Source organism: Diorhabda carinulata, chromosome 1 (assembly GCF_026250575.1).
Source record: "Diorhabda carinulata isolate Delta chromosome 1, icDioCari1.1, whole genome shotgun sequence".
NCBI lineage: Eukaryota > Metazoa > Arthropoda > Insecta > Coleoptera > Chrysomelidae > Diorhabda > Diorhabda carinulata.
The window spans coordinates 11,508,861-11,526,987 of NC_079460.1; the positions used below are offsets into that span (position 1 = coordinate 11,508,861).

Here is an 18,127-nt window from a genome sequence, read left to right on the forward strand (position 1 = left end):
TCTCAACATCCAACGTTGCTCTAGACTGCGGTAGTGAGATACGTTGGGATTTGACTAATTATATCTAATATTCCGATTTGCAGTGCACAAAGATATCTCGACTGGTGCCTGGCAAAGCAAACGTATGTATTTCGCATGTTACGCACACTCAGCGATTTGCAGATGTATTCACGAAATTATTTTTTGATTTTATGATAAAAATAATCATTGATGTAATGAGGAAAAACATGAATATTCGACCTGTTGTACGTATCTGTGACACACTAGACAATCGATTTTTCATTTGACAAAATATGCGATAATTGTGCGGAGCAGTATATAAAACTTAACACATCAAAAACGGAGTTATCATCTTCAGAAACTTTATACATATTATTCCAAACGTTGTGTGTTCATATCCATCTTAAATACTTTTTTCTAAGCTTAATATCAGTGGCCTTGTCGTTTCACATTCAAATCGCGAATTGCTTCTTATATACCGATAGGCTCAGCTCAATATTCACATTTTGAATTTGACTTCTTTTCATTGTGTCGCTGAAATTTCTCAACATCTAGCATTGAAGCTACAGGTATTGTTATTTCCATTTTCAAATCCCCTCCTTCTAGCATCTCATTTGCTATTCATCCTCAGCAACACTATTTTTAGAATATCTTACTATCTCGATCGATGCATCATATTTCTAGCCACCATTTCACCCACACTTTTCTGCAACGTAATCTCTGTTTCTATTTCTCTTAAGATTTTTTTATACTAAAACAATAAACTCAGCAAAAAGTCGCCGATATTTTGCTCATTCTACAAGACCAGGGATACGCGCAGCTAGTTCACTGTGCTACTATCTGCCAGCAGTTCGCTTCTGTTAGCCAACATGTTACACTGAGCAAAATTCATATGAAATAGTACGTTTGGCTGCTGGTAGATATTCAACCCGTTTAATGTTTATTATTTTAATTCATTTTGATAATTATGAGTTGAATATTCAAAATAATTTCAAATCAATCTTCTATAGATTGTTCTACTGATATCACGAACTGTACTTGGTATACGTGAGTAGGTATAGTACATATTATTATACTTTACACTGAAATGTGGTTATCAATTGAGCATTCAGGTAATTAAGATATGATATTCTAACAATACTTTTTGCACAATAATAATAAAAATATAATAACAATTTTAAATCTAATACGAATGTAAACTATTTCAAGAAAATGTTAAGAATAGCGTTGCACTGTAGGCGTGCTAATGATATGATGGAATTATATATCGAAAATGAGGTAGCTAGAAAACCGTGTGAATTTACTTCATGATTCACATATTAGAGGTACTGAGAGAGAATCGCATCTACAAATACTATGATAAAGCGTTTTAATTCCTACGTCAACATATTTGTTTACACATTACAATTTCTCACGGTAATTTTGAAACTTGATAATTATGAAGTGAATTCTAAATAGTAACACTGTAATGAACCAGTTGATGTAATTAAAACATAAACAGATGGTAACTACAGACGCTACCTCAAATATGTATTTAAAGCAGCATTCATTTTAAAATCTGAGTTTTGTAGATTCATATTGAGTTATTTGAATCATCATTAAATTCAAATTCTTTCCTAAATGCCATGATAAAACAATAAGAATAATATGTAATACTTCATATTTTTTCATTTATTAAAATATTTTCTCGAAGTAATATGATATTTAAGAAAACAGAAGTATATTGAAATATACGATATGACATCTTGGACGCAATATATGTGATTATTTGACCTTATTATGTATTACATATTGATCATCAGAAAAAACGGGGTGAATTACAGATATTTCTTGAATTTAAAACAGATTCGAAGTTTATAATTACAAATACTAAACAAATCATTTTACCAGGAACATATTTAGTTGTTCAAGTGGAAATTTTCCTACGTATCTCACCCAGTCTATTAGTATATATTAGTCTATTTTCTTACCCCTATCAGAATATGAGTGTCGTTCTTCATTTATCAAATACACTCAAAAATATAATGTTTTCGGTGTCTATGAAAATAAAGCAGTATCGGTCGAGACATATCTCGAAGTTTTATTTTATAAAAATGTTGCCTTTCACGAAATAAGACAATTTCAAAGATACTTCAAATGATTATGATGAACATTACTCATTTTGTCATGATGTGATTAACGATGCTACATTCATAAATGAGTGTAATGATTAGGAAGAATCAAGAATATAGTCCTGAAGACGCAGTGTGATGAATATCACTATACTAAAGATATTAAGAAGTACCGAACTGAGCGAAACTAGCTAACTAACTTCTCTCTTTTGAGTGAATTGCAGTCATCATTGTCATATAAATTATAAACGTCCCAAACACAAACTATACTATAGGGATTTTCTACTTTTCTGACTAAGCCTTTAGTATCCTAAAGCTTGCTTTGTCAAATAAAATTCAGAATGTTTATCAATATTTTTGAAGAAGTACTTATTTATTCAAAAAATCCATAAATTATAGATCAAATTCAATTTAAAAGAATAGTTTGTATTTTGAAAGTAGGAACATTCAACAGGTTAACAGGAAGTTCAATTTCTAAATGTATGAACTGTTTTATACAATTGAAAATTAAAAAATTCAGCACTATCAACATAAATGAAAGCTAATCAACTTTCATAACTAGCTTCTTGACAGATTTTGAATTACTTCTACTACTAGTTATCAGTTGTATATCTTACTGTGACTTCATTCAAAAATCAACCCATTCGTTTCATTACTTACGATAATTAATCACTTTGTTTTAATATTTCCATCATATAGAAAAGTTATGCATACAACGTGTACGGCAAAAGTAACTGGATTATAGGGACTTTTCCAAACTAATGAATAATTTATGAAAACTCATCCACTATCTTCTCGAAGAAATAAAATGAATAGTCTAGAAAATGAGATCTTATGAACAATATTTGAAAAAATCTTTTGACACATTATGAACATTTGGAAAAATTAACAATATTCTGCAATCGTACATTTTTCTTTAATTCCCAATTAATCATAAGCGTATTTGTAATGTATTTATAAATAATAATCTTATATTTCAAATTCTATAGAAATTTCTATTCATAAAACTGCAAATATTGACCTAAATTAGTTTCTATTTACTTAACCGAATGGTAAATGTCAAAACATCATACACGGTTTCTATCTAATTACATATACAATTTTCTGCGAATTAAGAATTCCTCAACTACGAAATTAAGTAGCTGCACCTCTCTTCACTCAAAACTATACATACCATCGTGAGAACTGTTGGAGAAAGGATATAAGGAAGTTTCAAATGTTTTGCAGAATTTTGAAATCAAAAAACCATAGGTCTTGAATGCTTAAAATATATTGCAGGATATGTCGCATATAAATTTAAATATAAATATTCTCTAGGTATTAGCACAAAAACAAATGAGACATCTGAGGAACCTGACTGGCTGAGAACGGTTTTCAGAGGCTCTCTTGTATATCCGAATGAAGAATTGTAGCAGGTTCATACATTAGAATCAGAATTTTTTAAGATGCATGGGGCCTCTTGGAGCAGAGGAAATGGAATTTTTTCATGAATGTGTTTATTAATAAACACATCAGTGCCATTTGAGGTGACGGATATATATGAGGCTGAGGGATCGTAACCAAAAAAGATGTTTCAATAAATAAACATCCTTGGATTATCTTCTGATTCTTGCAATTTTTTTGCTAGTATTATACTTTCCTGAATCTATAATCTATAATCTTATTATTTGATTTAATTGGATACCCAACATTTTTTTTTTGGTTTTGTTTTAATTTATAATCTGTCATATAACTCTAATATCTAGAATTAATTAATTAGGTGTACACTACTAGTGTACCAATCGCAGTTGAGGAACCGAAAGCGGAAACATGTCGAAGCACCAGAGAACATGAGGGAATATTTGGGCATTCAGTCATTCATTGATGGCCTGCGCGACCATGATATGCAGAGGACGCTTCATCCAAAAATTTTAGTAGATTCCCTGAGTGCTGCCCTGGAATATGTAGTAGCCACGATGGCTACCATATAACAAGATCAGAACCATACACGAAGAAGGTAACGAGAGCAAATTTGACCAAATCGTCAACATGTTAAAAGGTAGTGTTACGAGGAAGCCAAAGAAGTTAAGATGCTAGAATTTTGGAGTACTAGGGCATGTACGGTGTTCGTGTACGCGTTCCAGGACTCTCGTAAATGAAGAACCATAGGCGCAGAACAACTAGAACTGGCGGCTACGAGCGTGCAGCAGCCAAGATAGTTTCAAAGACCCTCTTTTAATGATAGCTTCTCTCAAATGTGACAATAACAGTGTATACGCAGATGAAGAAGTGAATGCGAAGAAATATACTCTGCGGTGAGAGTCTGCAGACAAATCCAATTGGGAATTGGTGCAGGAGAAAAGACTGGTAGAACATCAGCCATGAAACGATACTGACGATGCCAAGTCAATCAGCTCGCAGACTACCAAGAGCAAAGAGAGAGAAAGCTCAAAGAATAATTCGCGAGATTAAATAGGAGAAAGTAATATAACCATCTACTTGGCCATGGGTGTCTATCTCCATTAGTGTCTGTCATGAGAAAGGATGGAACTACGAGATTCTTTGTGGACTATCGTCAGTTAAACAACGTCACGAAGAAAGATAGCTATCCTCTCCCCAAATTAACGAAACACTGGATAGTTTAGCTGGCAGCGAGCTGTTTTCCACTTTAGACTTATGGAAAACGACTTGAAATAGTTATCTTGGTAAACACGCCTGGCATATTTGGATCTTAGTATTATCAAAGACATGTGACGAACATCTGAGGAATTTAGGAGGCGTATTCAATCGATTTTAAGCTGCCCGCTGATGCTAAACCCAAACAAGTTCCGTTATTTCAAAACAATGGCCATATTGTTAGCATTGGAAGTGTGGTGGTGATCCAGAAAAAAATTGCTTCCATACATTGTAATTGCCCTAACCAACAGATAAAAACGAAGTTGGGAGTTTTCTTGACTTTGCGCGTATTATCGAAGTTTCATAAGAAAATTTGGAGATATCGCCAATCCACGAACTTAACTCACAGTGACAAAGCTCTCTAGGGCCTGAGGATTAGCCAATCAACGAGCTGACCAAACATTATTCCCTTCTACTAACTCACTCTATGAAACACATCTAAATAATTCAGGACATGACAACAATTTTATCCATATATGTACATTTCCAAGGAGTATATCAAACGTATCACATATTGAGTTATTTATTCAAATCATTCCTAAATGTATACAAACTCATGTGTTATGATAGGAACATAATATGCAGAGTGGTTAGTGGGTTGTTGCGTAATTTAATTTTGACGCGATTAGACAATTGTGATTCGATGGCTAATTACGTGAACTAAATTGTGAAAATTAAACAAAAATTGAACATTCTGGTATAGCTATAAAAACAGACTCTGTAAAGACAAAAATATTGGACATGCAAATCGAGCCTAATGATAGCGGTAGTGTATTTCGTGGTAACCAGGACATTTTTAGAACAAGTGTACATATGTGAAAAATAAAGCAAAAACGTCGAATGAATTTAGTGCGGTATTTCACACAGTTATAATGGATTGAAAATTGTAGCAGTGAAACTACTATTCAATAAGTTATGGTTGCTTATCAGAAAAAGCTTTCAGTATCATGTTCTGGGTATCAACACAGATTACCTTTTAAGACTAGTAATACGCACGCTAAAGAATTATTGGAGATTATCCACAGTGACGTGTGTGGTTCAATGGAAAATATTTCTCCTGGTGGTACACAGTATTTTGTTACTTTTGAAGATGGTTTCAGAAAAATGGCATTTGTATATTTGTAACCAATCAGGAAATTTTTGATTGTTTCAAAAGATTTTAGAATATGGTCAAAAACCAGACAAACAATGGAATAATAATGCTCAGATCGGATATTGGAGGTGAATATTGTTCAGAACAATTGAAAACATTTTCATATATACCCAAGCAATAGGTCATTAGTTGTTGGTTTACATAAAACTTCATACGAAGCTTGGAATGGAAGTAAACCTAATGTAAGTTATCTAAGAATATTCCAAAGACCTGTAATAGTTCATGTTCCAAATTAGAAGAGACTTAAGTGGGACAAAAAGTCAACAAAATGAATTTAAGTTGGTTGTGGTGACACTGTTAGGGGCTACAGAGTTTATGATTCTAAGAAAAATACCGTATCCACTAGCACATATATTGTTATGATGGAAAATGTAAGTAATCACATAAAAGTTATAGTAAACAACAAAGTAAATACAGACGGGATCAGTAACTTAAGACCATCAGTTTCAATAGCAGAACATGACAAGGAAACTGATTGATCTGGAATGTCAACTAGCTCAGGTGAAGTTTATGAAATGTCTGAGAATGATGCCAGTTAAGAAGCTCCTGTGACATTGCGAAGATCTGAAAGAGTTCCTGAACCAAGGACTATCGATGGTGGTGTCAGTTATCTTTGTTTTGAAGACTCCTGCCTGCCTTGCATCATGACTTCCTTTTCTTCTTGTTAGGGGTTGCCTTCATGTATTCACAATGAAGATTCAGTCTATGTTTAGAAATAGAAATGTGTGTTTTACTGTTACAATAATTTCATATTTATATTTTATCCTCCTTTCTGGGCCACATGGTTCACCACTCTCTATCTCTCTACACACCACTCTAAAATAAAAACTTGTTATTCTTCTCCTTAGCCATGTCCCCTACTCGAAACTCCTTGGTCATGGCGATCTAATCAGAAAACAGTAGAGAGAAATTATGAGTGGTATACCGATGTTCTCTCTCTCTCTCTCTCTCTCTCTCTCTCTCTCTTGAGATTTTTGATTTATCCTCATATGGCAGAAATCATCGTATTTTTCAGTTCAACAATGAATGATTACTCTGTCACAGTTGGGGACAAAATATAAATAAATTGTATAATAAAATATGTATGTCGTATTTTATGGAGATTTAAAAAGACGATGTTGAAATTCCATTTTACTTATTGAGGCTTCGAAACGCATCATAAATTGTCTTTAAACCTACTATTCTACTGTGACAATAAATATGAATTCACAGTTAATGGAAACGTCTATCTATCTAAAAGTGAATGTGAACACATCGTAAGCACCAAAAAATTCTATGAACAAAGACGCGACGTAATCCTCTGACAAAAAATTTTTCTAAAAGTTTGTAAAATATACCTCTGCATGTTTGATAGTAATAATTTAAAATTTTCCATTTGTAAGCAGATTATTTTGCGTCTATTTTTTTTTATTTTAAACTTTTTTTCTTTGTGTGCTGAAAATTAAGAGACCCTTTTTGCCCTTTTGTGTCTTGTTTGATATTTTTGTGAATGTATTATTTTAAATTGCTACATGTATCAATAAATATCGTTTTTCTCTTATCCTTTATTATAAGGTCTGGTCTGGTTTGATTCTTAGTATCTTTCTGTCAATATATTCTTCTTAGTTATTAGACCTTTTGATATGTTTGTGTTTATAAATTTTCTTCTTCATTTTAAGTCTCTTTTATTTCAAAATTAGTTTTCTTAATAATTCTAAAAAGATAGAAAAACTTGACGTTTCGACTTTCCTTTAAGTTTTCATCAAAATATTAATATTATATATTTATATTTATTGCAGCTTAAAAACTTGCCGCGGGGGTGAAAATCTTTTGAGGTAAGAATTATTGCATTGCTGTGAATAAAAATCTTCATACCATAGGAGAGGATCTCATTAAGCCTTGCTTATGTGATGCAGTATTGATTGTAATTGGTGAACAGCATGTGGTCAAGATAAAGTAGATCTCACTCTCCAATACTACATTTCAAAGTCGTATTTCATAGATGAGTAGTGACTTTGTAGAAACTGTAATTTTGTCATATCATTGCTAGATAATTCGCTACGATTTAGCTGCCAAGATGCTTTCTATTGATTTATTAGATACGATGATGTTGGCACTAAATTTAACTCTTCCATCATACAGTGGTTTGCTGGCTATTAAGGAGAAAAGTGTTGAATAGAGTTTTCGATCTTCGTGAAAAATTAAGATTATTTATGGAAAATCAAAGATCAAAAAAAGAAACAGATAAAATATTCGTCCAGTGTCCAGCTGATTTTTTGTGTGATATCAATAGCCCGAATATTTCATTACAGGAAAATATTACCAATATTTTGATATTGCAAGACAAACTGGCAAGATTTATTCTCAAATTGTAATTATACAAACGAGTTGGTGACATAAAAAGTTTTCACAAGTGTGGGCGCAACTGGAAAACGATAAAGCTGACAAAATTACGTTTCAAGATTCCATGGTACAGCATTGGTCATCAGTAATAAGCTCACTGCAACAATATTTCCTGGACATGGATAACCGATTGACAAACTCCTGGGTTTTAGACTATTTTTGACAGATGATAATATTTCTAAGGATGAAGATGTATCATCTAAAGTAGAATTTTTTGGGCCATGTGAGGAATTGCATTTCAAAAGTCAAATTGCAAAATTATTACCTATATACATTTTGGAAAAAAGCAGATGCTGATTATCCTATCATAGCAGACAGAGTTTTAACAATATTGGTACCGCTTGATACTACAGGTGTGAGAGTGATTTGTCAAATTAGAACACACATTAGAACCAAAGGCCAGAAATCGTCTCAATATGGAACATGATTTGAGATGCGCTTTAAGTAAGACAAAATCTACATGAAACAGTACATTTACATCTCAGGAACTAGTTTCATGGACAATCATGATGGATCTACTCAAGTTCAGGTTCACGACTCACCAATGTTATCAAATGAAATAGCTGATCTGAGACAAAGTATTGAGCAAATGACACTTATGCTGGAAAAAAATAAGACAAATATTAGCAATAGACCACAAACAGTGAAAAATACAATATCAACGACCGACCATACAAAAAAGGAGGATGAAATTATGTGGTAGTGTCAAACATTCCGCCTCCATATACAGCAAATCATCTCACACACTAGGTGGAAGAAAATCTAAGAACAATTGACAATGTGAAAAAATAATCTAGCTTTAGTCTAGAAAACTTATTTAAAGAGGTCAAAATTGTTAAAATAGATTCTGAGAGAGAGGCTATAGCTGCTTGTAAGTCTCAGGAGATAGAAAGGTCTAATATGATTAGCATATTGGCAAGGCTGAGGGATCCCACAATCTATAAATCACTTAGACTATTATTTGATTATCGCCACAACCAACCATCCAGCGTGTACTTCGAAGGGCACACGAATATCAGCATCTCTCTAACTACGTGGATTCCTTACATAAGTTATATTATCGCTTCCACAACGCGTATGGTATAGGTTCAGACGAAGTTGAAGCAGGTCTTTCAGCCTTCAGGTCTTTCTTTCCAACGGAGAAACGTCTACAGCTTCAAAATATTAGGCAAAACCATAGCAAATATTATTACAGTAGATCTCTAGGTGAAAATAAAAAAATTTAGTTGAAGTGAAGTGATCAGAGAAGCAAGCACCGTCTGAAAAACTGAACGATGGCATGCTTGGCCTGTTTCTTATTAATAACCAATCCCTAAAATACAAAACAGATAAACCGTATCTTTTATTAGAGGACTACAGTTCAGAGATTGGACATTCTTAATGAATCATCCTGTATATATATATATATATATATATATATATATATATATATATAGTTTTTTATTGGGAACGTGGCAAGTAAACACCAAAGTGGACTAACTTGAATATATTTTCCGAGCTTTCGAATACTTATGTATTCGGAGGTTTTGCAGCACTTCTCACACTTCGCGGTAGGTGTATTGATCTTGTAATTCGTTTTTGGTCACCAGGTAGAAGAAGGTGCATTCTTGGTACTGGAAGGTATGTTTCATGTCAGTGAATAATCTTCCGGCAAAGTAAACAAATCTTGACTTTACTCTGTAGTGACACCATGTCTAGCTTGTCCAGTACCTCTCTTGAAGCCCATAAACTTTTCGAAGGCAGAGTCCAACGCTTCTCGGATATAGTTCACTTCTTCCCCCAAGTACCTTCCTCCAGGTCATAGTGTCGTTCGACAGCAGGATTCGATTTTGGTGGGCATTCGAAACATAGTGTTTCCCGAGGTGTGACCTCACGCTTTTCTGATTGGTGTTCAATGTCAACTGATTAAACGCTTCATTTTGTCGATTTTATTTTCCAAAAATATTATTAATCTTTTATTATTTTTGTAAAAGAGTTGTTTTTTTATTTACTAATTATCATGATTAATCACTAGAAACTCAAAGTCATCCGATTTATTCTTAGTGGAAACAAGCCTATTGTTCTGGTCATCACTCGTATTAAGGATTAAGTTCAAATTAAGGGAAGGTCAATTAATAGGCATTTGAGTACTCATTTGCAGAAAACAAAAAAAAACTGATTGCTACTGATCTGATACTATATACTTTTATTTGTATATATAGATAAAAATATACAAGTTTTGTTATAAAATAAAAACACGAGTGTTAATTATAATTTACTAAATATTGTATATGAATGGACTAGAAAACTGAGTGTTAAGATGGGGTTACCCAGATAAATTAATTGGAGAGAAAACTGTATGGACGTTAAACTTAACTAATGGTTTGTAATATAAGTAGAAGTAGGTAGAAACGCTGTCATGGTCTATCTAGAAACCACACGCTGTGACCACTCCACTCAAGATCACAATTGGTTACCTCCAATCAACGCTCTTGTCTAATTTTCAACAACCAAGATGCTTCACAAAGAAAATAAAGTACACTAAATATGATATTTACAGAAAAAACTAAATATGATCCTGAATCAGAGTGAAATACTGAACTATTTAGTATCAACAAAATACTTTGTAACTGTACTTTATCCGTAATGTTAAGAATATGATTATATATTCAATAAATGAATTTCAACTAGTAAGTAATACCTACCTATATTCTCCGATATGTATCTGTCTGTCAAGCACAAATATATAAATTATTCAACCATAGTTAAAGTATATGTAACGGGTACTTCCTTTGCCATTACACCTTGTGTCTCTCGGTACCTTCAATACCATATCATTGGTATTGTTATATTTTGTGTTGCTAAATATTTGACAAAAAATTAATTTAACAATGAATAGTGACCTTTGAATGATTAAAGGAACTTGAGAAGGTTGAAAGTGATAGTGATGGGGATAAAATGGACAATGTCTATGATATAAGTGAACACGATACGAATTCTGAGGTTGATGACAACAATCATGACGAAGAATAGCATTCAATGCCCAACAAAGAAATCTAAAAATTTTTTTATAGAAGAATTAAAAGAGATAATTTTCAGGCCAATGAAAATAAAAATGTTGGTAAATCTAGAATATTATTTGGTTTTACAAATGAACGCACTCTGGTTTCATACGTTCCTACAAAAAAAATCGTATATACTCTTCTTGTCCATGGATCACCCTCATTCAAGGTAGAGTTTAACAAGCCTGACATAGAGAAAGAGAGAAATGCTTTATTGTTAAAAAATCGTTACGATTAATAGATAAAAGCTTGTAAAAACAAACATAAAAATAACTAAATAAAGATAAAAATACAATAAAATTTCAAAATACAGAAGGAAAACACAAGAAGTGACTAAATTATAAGAAGTACTAATAGGTAATAATTAGTAAATAAGGCCAAAGAAAAACTAAAGCAGTATGCAGCATGCCCAGAATTGAATGTTATTATTAGAATAGACTTTTACAAAGTAGAAGACACTTTCCACTAAATCTGCCCTCAAATTATTGCGGGAATGCGGTAAAAGATGATATCAATGAGATTACAATTGGCAGGTGATTGTTCATGTTTTGCAAAATATTGAACCCCTAACTAATTCTGAACGTGGAGTAGGTAGGTAAAGGTCATGCTTCGTATTCCTAAGTGGATAGCCATGTAACGACCTTTCTAAAATTGAAGAAGCGTGCTTACGAATTAGGCAAAGGGATTCAAAGATGAATAAGGAAGGAAGACTCAGAATTTTCAATCTGATTAGGCCCTGCTGTTTAGTTCGGGAAAATATTAACAGCTCTACTCTGTAATTTGAAGATTCGATCAAATTGAGTCGCACAACACGTACCTCAGAAGGGAGAGGCATATCGGAGATGCGACTCAATAAGGGCGTAATAAACTGTTAAGATGGTGGCTGAGTTCAGTTGTTTTGAAACTAATCTCGGCGCAAAACAGGAGGAGCTTCATTTTTAAGGTAAGGGGGCAATATGTAACTCCCATTTCAAGGAATTGTCCACTACAATTTGTTGCCTCAGAAAAATCACAAAAAGTTTTGCAGTTGAGTGATGGCATATATGGAATATAGCATCATTTGTGCATTTGTTACTCAAAAACCCAAATTGATGGGTATTGAGTATTTTAAATTTAAACAGATATGATAAAAGCCTCTCTTTGACTAATCTTTCTATGATATTAGATAACGTGTGAAAAAGTGCATTAGGCGATATTTCGATGCTTGATTTTTATCTCCTCCTTTATTCAGAGGTATAATATAAATAAAAGTGCCATTTTGGAATGAAATGTTAATTAAAGTGGTAAGGTGATTTATTGTGCATTTGGCAGACTCGAAATCATTTTTTATGTAAGTCCTACAGTTCCAGATTATTCCAGAATATATATGTATGTCATTAATTGTACTGTGAAGCTCTGCTAAAACTATGGACATAAAGAAATAACTTTGTAAGTTAGCATAAGCATCAGAAAGATTTTTTGGCTACATTCACAAAGTAATTTTTAAGGTTATCAGGTGAAATAGAGATTATGCTCGATGAAAAAGCTTTTTTCTTAGATTATTCACAATGGACCATGTTTATTTAGAAACATTACGAGAATTAGCGAGTCTCCTATTATAATAAATATCTTTGGCAGCTTTTATTGTCTCATGATAAATTTTTCTGTATAGTTTTAAGTAATTTTTGAAAAAGAAATCCGAGAATTACCCTAGGTGAGATAAAGATAGCATGTTCTTTGCAGATAAACGTAAACCTGAAGTGGACAATGATTTATTATGCTTGTTTGTACGTCTGAGGCGGAAAATAGTCGAACTGAAAGTACCTAGCAGCCGCAAGTTGAACTGAATAAAAATTCTATTTGTGTTTAATTTCTATACAAACTATCGCCCTCTGTCGGCCAGACGCCAAACTACAACACGATTCTATAGACCTAGTGCCACCTGTCGCCAGACGCCAAAGTAAACACGATTCTATAGACACTAGCGCCCCCTGCAGACCAGGCACCAAAAAAAACGATTTTATAGATACTAGCACCCCTGACGGCCAGACGCCAAACTAGACACGATTCTTTAGACACTGGCGCCCCCTGCCGGCCAGACGCCAAACTAAACTCGATTCCATAGACACTAGCGCCCCCCGCCGGCCAAAGGCCAAATTAAACACGATTGTATAGACACTATCGTCCTCTGTCTACCAATCGCCAAACTACCACACGATTCTATAGACACTAGCGCCCCCTGCCGACCAGACGCCAAACTGAACTAAACACGTTTCTATAGAATAGCGCCCTCTGCCGGCCAAACGCCAAACTAAAACACAAACTAGCACCATCTAGCGAGTAATAATTGAACGGGAAGTACCTAGCGGCCGAAAGTTGAGCTAAATAAAAATAATATTTGTGTTTAATCTGTCCTCTGTCTACCAATCGCCAAACTACAACACGATTCTATACACACTAGTGTCCCCTGCCGACCAGATGCCAAACTTAACACGATTCTATAGACACTAGCGCCCTCTGCTGGCCAGACGCCAATCTAAACACGATTCCATAGACACAGACAAATACGATTCTTTAAACACTAGCGCCTCCCGCCGGCCAAAAGCCAAATTAAACACAATTCTCTAGACACTCTAGCGCCCTTTGTTCGATTATTCCTCGCTAGATGGCACTAGTTCGTGTTTCAGTTTGGCGCCTGGTCGGCAGAGGGCGCTAGTTTGTATAGAAATTAAACACAAATAGAATTTTCATTTAGTTCAACTTGCGGCCGCTAGGTACTCTCAGTTCGACTATTTTTCGCTAGATGGCGCTAGGTTGCGTTTCAGTTTAGCGATTGGTTGACAGAGGGCGATAGTGTCTATATAAACTGTATTTAGTTTGGCGTCTGGTGACAGGGAGAGCTAGTGTCTATAGAATCGTGTTAAATTTGGTATTTGACTGGCGGGGGCGCTAGTATCTATAGAATCGTGTTTAATTTGGCGTTTGGCCGGCAGAGGGCGCTAGTGTCTATAGAATTGAGATTAATATGACGTTTGGTCGGCGGGAGGCGCTAGTGTCTATAGAAACGTATTTAGTTCGGCGTCTAGCCGGCAGGGGGCGAGAGTGCCTATAGAATCGTGTTTAATATGGCGTTTGGCCGGCGGGAGGTGCTAGTGTGTATAGAAATTAAACACAAATTGAATTTTCATTTAGTTCAACTTGCAGCGGCTAAGTACTTTCAGTTCTACTATTCCTCGCTAGATGGCGCTAATTCGTGTTTTAGTTTGGCCGGCAGAGGGCGCTAGTGTCTACAGAATCCTATTAAGTTTGGCATCTGGCCGGCAGGGGGCGGTAGTGTTTATAGTATGAAGAGAAATGTTCTCTTAATTCGATTGATAAGGAGAGAAAAGAATTTTTAGTGTGTGAAATTTGAAAAGCGATTCTAATCAAATGAAGAGGTGATGACAAAAAGTGTGTTAGAAGGAGAGATAATTTTTCATTGAATTGTCATATTTTCGTCAAATAAACTTTGTGTATTCCATCTTACATAACGAATACAGATTATTTCCATATTATTTTCTGTAAATTACAAGTGTGTACAAAGAATTGATTCCGCGCTAATACAAAATGATGATAGTCATTAAAAAAATGATCTCTTTTTCCACCAAAACAATAATATAATCAACGCTTTTCTCTAAATTGAATTTGAATGGAAGAAGATGTTTTATTAAACCATAAAAACAAGAACAAGCAATAAAATATCTGGACTAAAGATATTCTCATATCTGTAGACCATATTCTCATATTTTTTCGAAACGGCTATAAGCATCCTGTACTACTACTTCGAATCAAAGTGAATTTGAGGTGTATTGGAGAACTCATTTTTTTCATTAATTAAAATATTTTCAAAATATTCTCAAAATTCCCAAAAACACAAAAACAAACATCAACTGATCAAATTTCTGCTCACTCAATAGATAACAAAAAAAAATTCAATCAAAATTTGATGCGATAATTCGGATCGAAAATTTTAGAATAATTTGAATAAAAAGTTCTATTCCCTTCATACGAAGTACATCCGCAATGTAAGTTTCTTTTCTAAGTTGCAATGAAAACCTATATTTCGAATAGTCATAGAGGATGAAATTTTGGTATCTTACGATACCCCTAAGCAAATTTTGACACATCGACAACTCATTTCCACCATTTGGTCGGACATTTTGCCGTTTGATTTATGCACATGCGAGACAATTAAGAAACAGAACGATCTCCGAGGATTACTGTCAAATGGTGTCTGTTGTTTTCCACGATAATGCCCCATCTCACACTGTGACATAAAAACTGCTCCAAGAATTTGGCTGAGGTGTGTTTGTTCATCCTCCGTGTAGCTCGGACCTCGCTCTTACCGACTATCATCTCTTCTTACACTTGAAATCTTTTCTTTGATGATCAACACTTCAACTTTGACGAAGATGTTACAACATGGTTCCAAACACATGCGGCAAACTTTTATAAGAAGGCATACAAAAATTTGAGCTACGCAATGACAAGTGTCTATAAAATTTTGAAAACAACATAGAAAATTACGTTAACAGCATAAAAAAAACATGTTTTTCACCTGTACACGTATCTATGTTTTCCTTATAACCAAATGGAACTTTCTTTTTGGATATACCTCCTATATCATATTGAAATTGTGTTACATTCAATTTTTGGAAAAAATATCGATTTCTAAGCATAAATTTTGGAATAATGGATGGAGAAAAATTTATTTGATTTACAATATTGGAAAATTTCAACGTACATTTAAAGGAATTGAATTATCTAGCAGTACCAAGTAGAAACGTCAAATATGTAGTTGAAAATATTTGTTACAAACATTGAAAAATAATTTTTTTTTGTTATTTATCCATCACCTACCTTTTGGCAAACTGCATGATCGAAAGTGCACTACATTTACCTTCCGTTTCATTAACGAGTTAAAACTTCGCGTAGAATCGCGCACCAACACCTGAAAAAAACATGAATTGTAATTGAATTTTTTCTAAACACCCTTGCATTGAAAAAGTATAAAAAATCATACAAATGTCTGCTTCAATACATTGATTGTGTCCCCTTTACTTATTCACATCAAACCATTCATTTAAACATTATAATTATATATAGATTGCCCCTGTATGAATAATAACTGAAAATTATGTATATAACTATATATTCAAAAAAAACTTTTATTACTTTTCAAATCTGTCAGCCACTAAAATTTTCCCCCTCGTATAATATCAAGTCCACAATTTTTAGATGGTACCCGGTATTATAAATCCAAAGTTATATAAGACTTTATAACTTATTTGACTTAAGTGAGTTAGTTATAAATGAAAATTTTATCAATAAAATCAAATTTTCAAAATGAACTTCACAAAAAATATCTGAATTCCATGTAAAAAAGTAAAAAACTACGCACCTAATCAAATTTGTCGAATTCACCTTCATGTTTTTCAAGTTACACAAAATATAACACGAAAATTTCTTATGAAAAATTACTTTTCACATTAAATGTGCTATTTTCAAATGTTTAAACAAAATCCCTACAAAATCATTCTCACTAAAACGATATTTTAAAATAAAATTCTGTCCACTTTCGAATCCCAATTACACAAAAAATTCCTTTTTTGTTTCAAAACCTGATTTTATTAGTTGTTTACAATTAAAAGTTTGAAGATTTTTTGTTATTTAACAAAAGAGAGGCCCAGTTGCATAGAGAAAATTCTAGATTATTTGTAATTGTATGTAATTGTAATTTTGTATTAAATAAATTTTTAAAAACATATTTTCGGTAAACGAAAATATAATTGGCGCAGTTAGTAGGATAGTGTGGTCGCGAGTATTTCACGCAAAGTGCGATTAAAGTTCCGACTAAGTACTTTAGTACTGTAGTACGAGTTCAACGAAGGACTTTTTTTATCTATCCTTATCAATTCCGAGTAAGGAAGAGATAATTTATTAATTTTGATCAAATCAAGTATATGAACGATTTGGATACTTTATTAAATACCTACATTTTGTAATTTAAACTTAGTAGATAATTCAGATTACGCAAAAATGGCAATAACTAATCCAGAAACCCTTAAATGGGAACTATTTAAATTAAAATTAGAAAACATAAAGCCTTATGATGGTACTATAAATACATTGAATAAATTTATTAATAGATGTGAGAAATTAATAGACACGTATTCGATCTATAATGACCAAGACAGTAACAATCATGACGTATTGGAATGCATCCAAGAAAAAATAATTGATAAAGCAGAAATGATGGTAGGAAATAGGATTGAACTAAATACATGGTTCAAATTAAAAGAAGCTTTAATACAGTGTTTCGCAGACAGACGCGACTTAGATTGTATACTACAAGAATTGACAAAAACACGAACATATAAAAATGAAAGTTTGATAAGGTTTGGAAATAGACTACAATTATTAAAAAGCCAAACAATCCAAAGAATTAGTAATAATTTGAATTTAGGTGAAATTGACAAATAATGTCAAATCAACCATTGCGACAAAACAGCTTTGAACACCTTCATAGCAGGATGTTCAGGCACCATACCCAACAATATGTATTTGAAAAAACCTGTATCGCTAGAAGATGCTATGTCTTACGTTGATAAATTTGAAAACTTCGAGAAACTCTTTGGCCAATTTTATGAGCCCAGAGTTAATATAATAATAATATAAAAACGAATGGTAATTGATTACAGAAAGTTAAAAGAAAAAACTATTTCTGATAGATATCCAGTTCCGAACATTACCGACATACTAGATAA

The 18,127-nt window shown here is 33.3% G+C and overlaps 1 protein-coding gene across 4 annotated transcripts in view; it reads right to left on the reverse strand.

The window, feature by feature from the left end:
- The window catches only part of LOC130894048 (agrin-like), a 451,778-nt gene extending 434,856 nt beyond the window's left edge, over positions 1-16,922 (reverse strand). For 2 of the 4 annotated variants that reach the window (XM_057800666.1, XM_057800652.1), the window contains exons 1-2: positions 16,762-16,922; positions 16,221-16,311 (exon numbers count right to left, since the gene is read on the reverse strand). In XM_057800666.1, the coding sequence (XP_057656649.1) occupies positions 16,221-16,272 (52 nt within the window). In that variant the 5' untranslated portion in view covers positions 16,273-16,311; positions 16,762-16,922. The remainder of the gene's footprint in view (positions 1-16,220; positions 16,312-16,761) is intronic. The other 2 variants (XM_057800642.1, XM_057800614.1) reach the window with 1 other exon arrangement.
- Between the last annotated feature and the right edge of the window lie 1,205 nt (positions 16,923-18,127).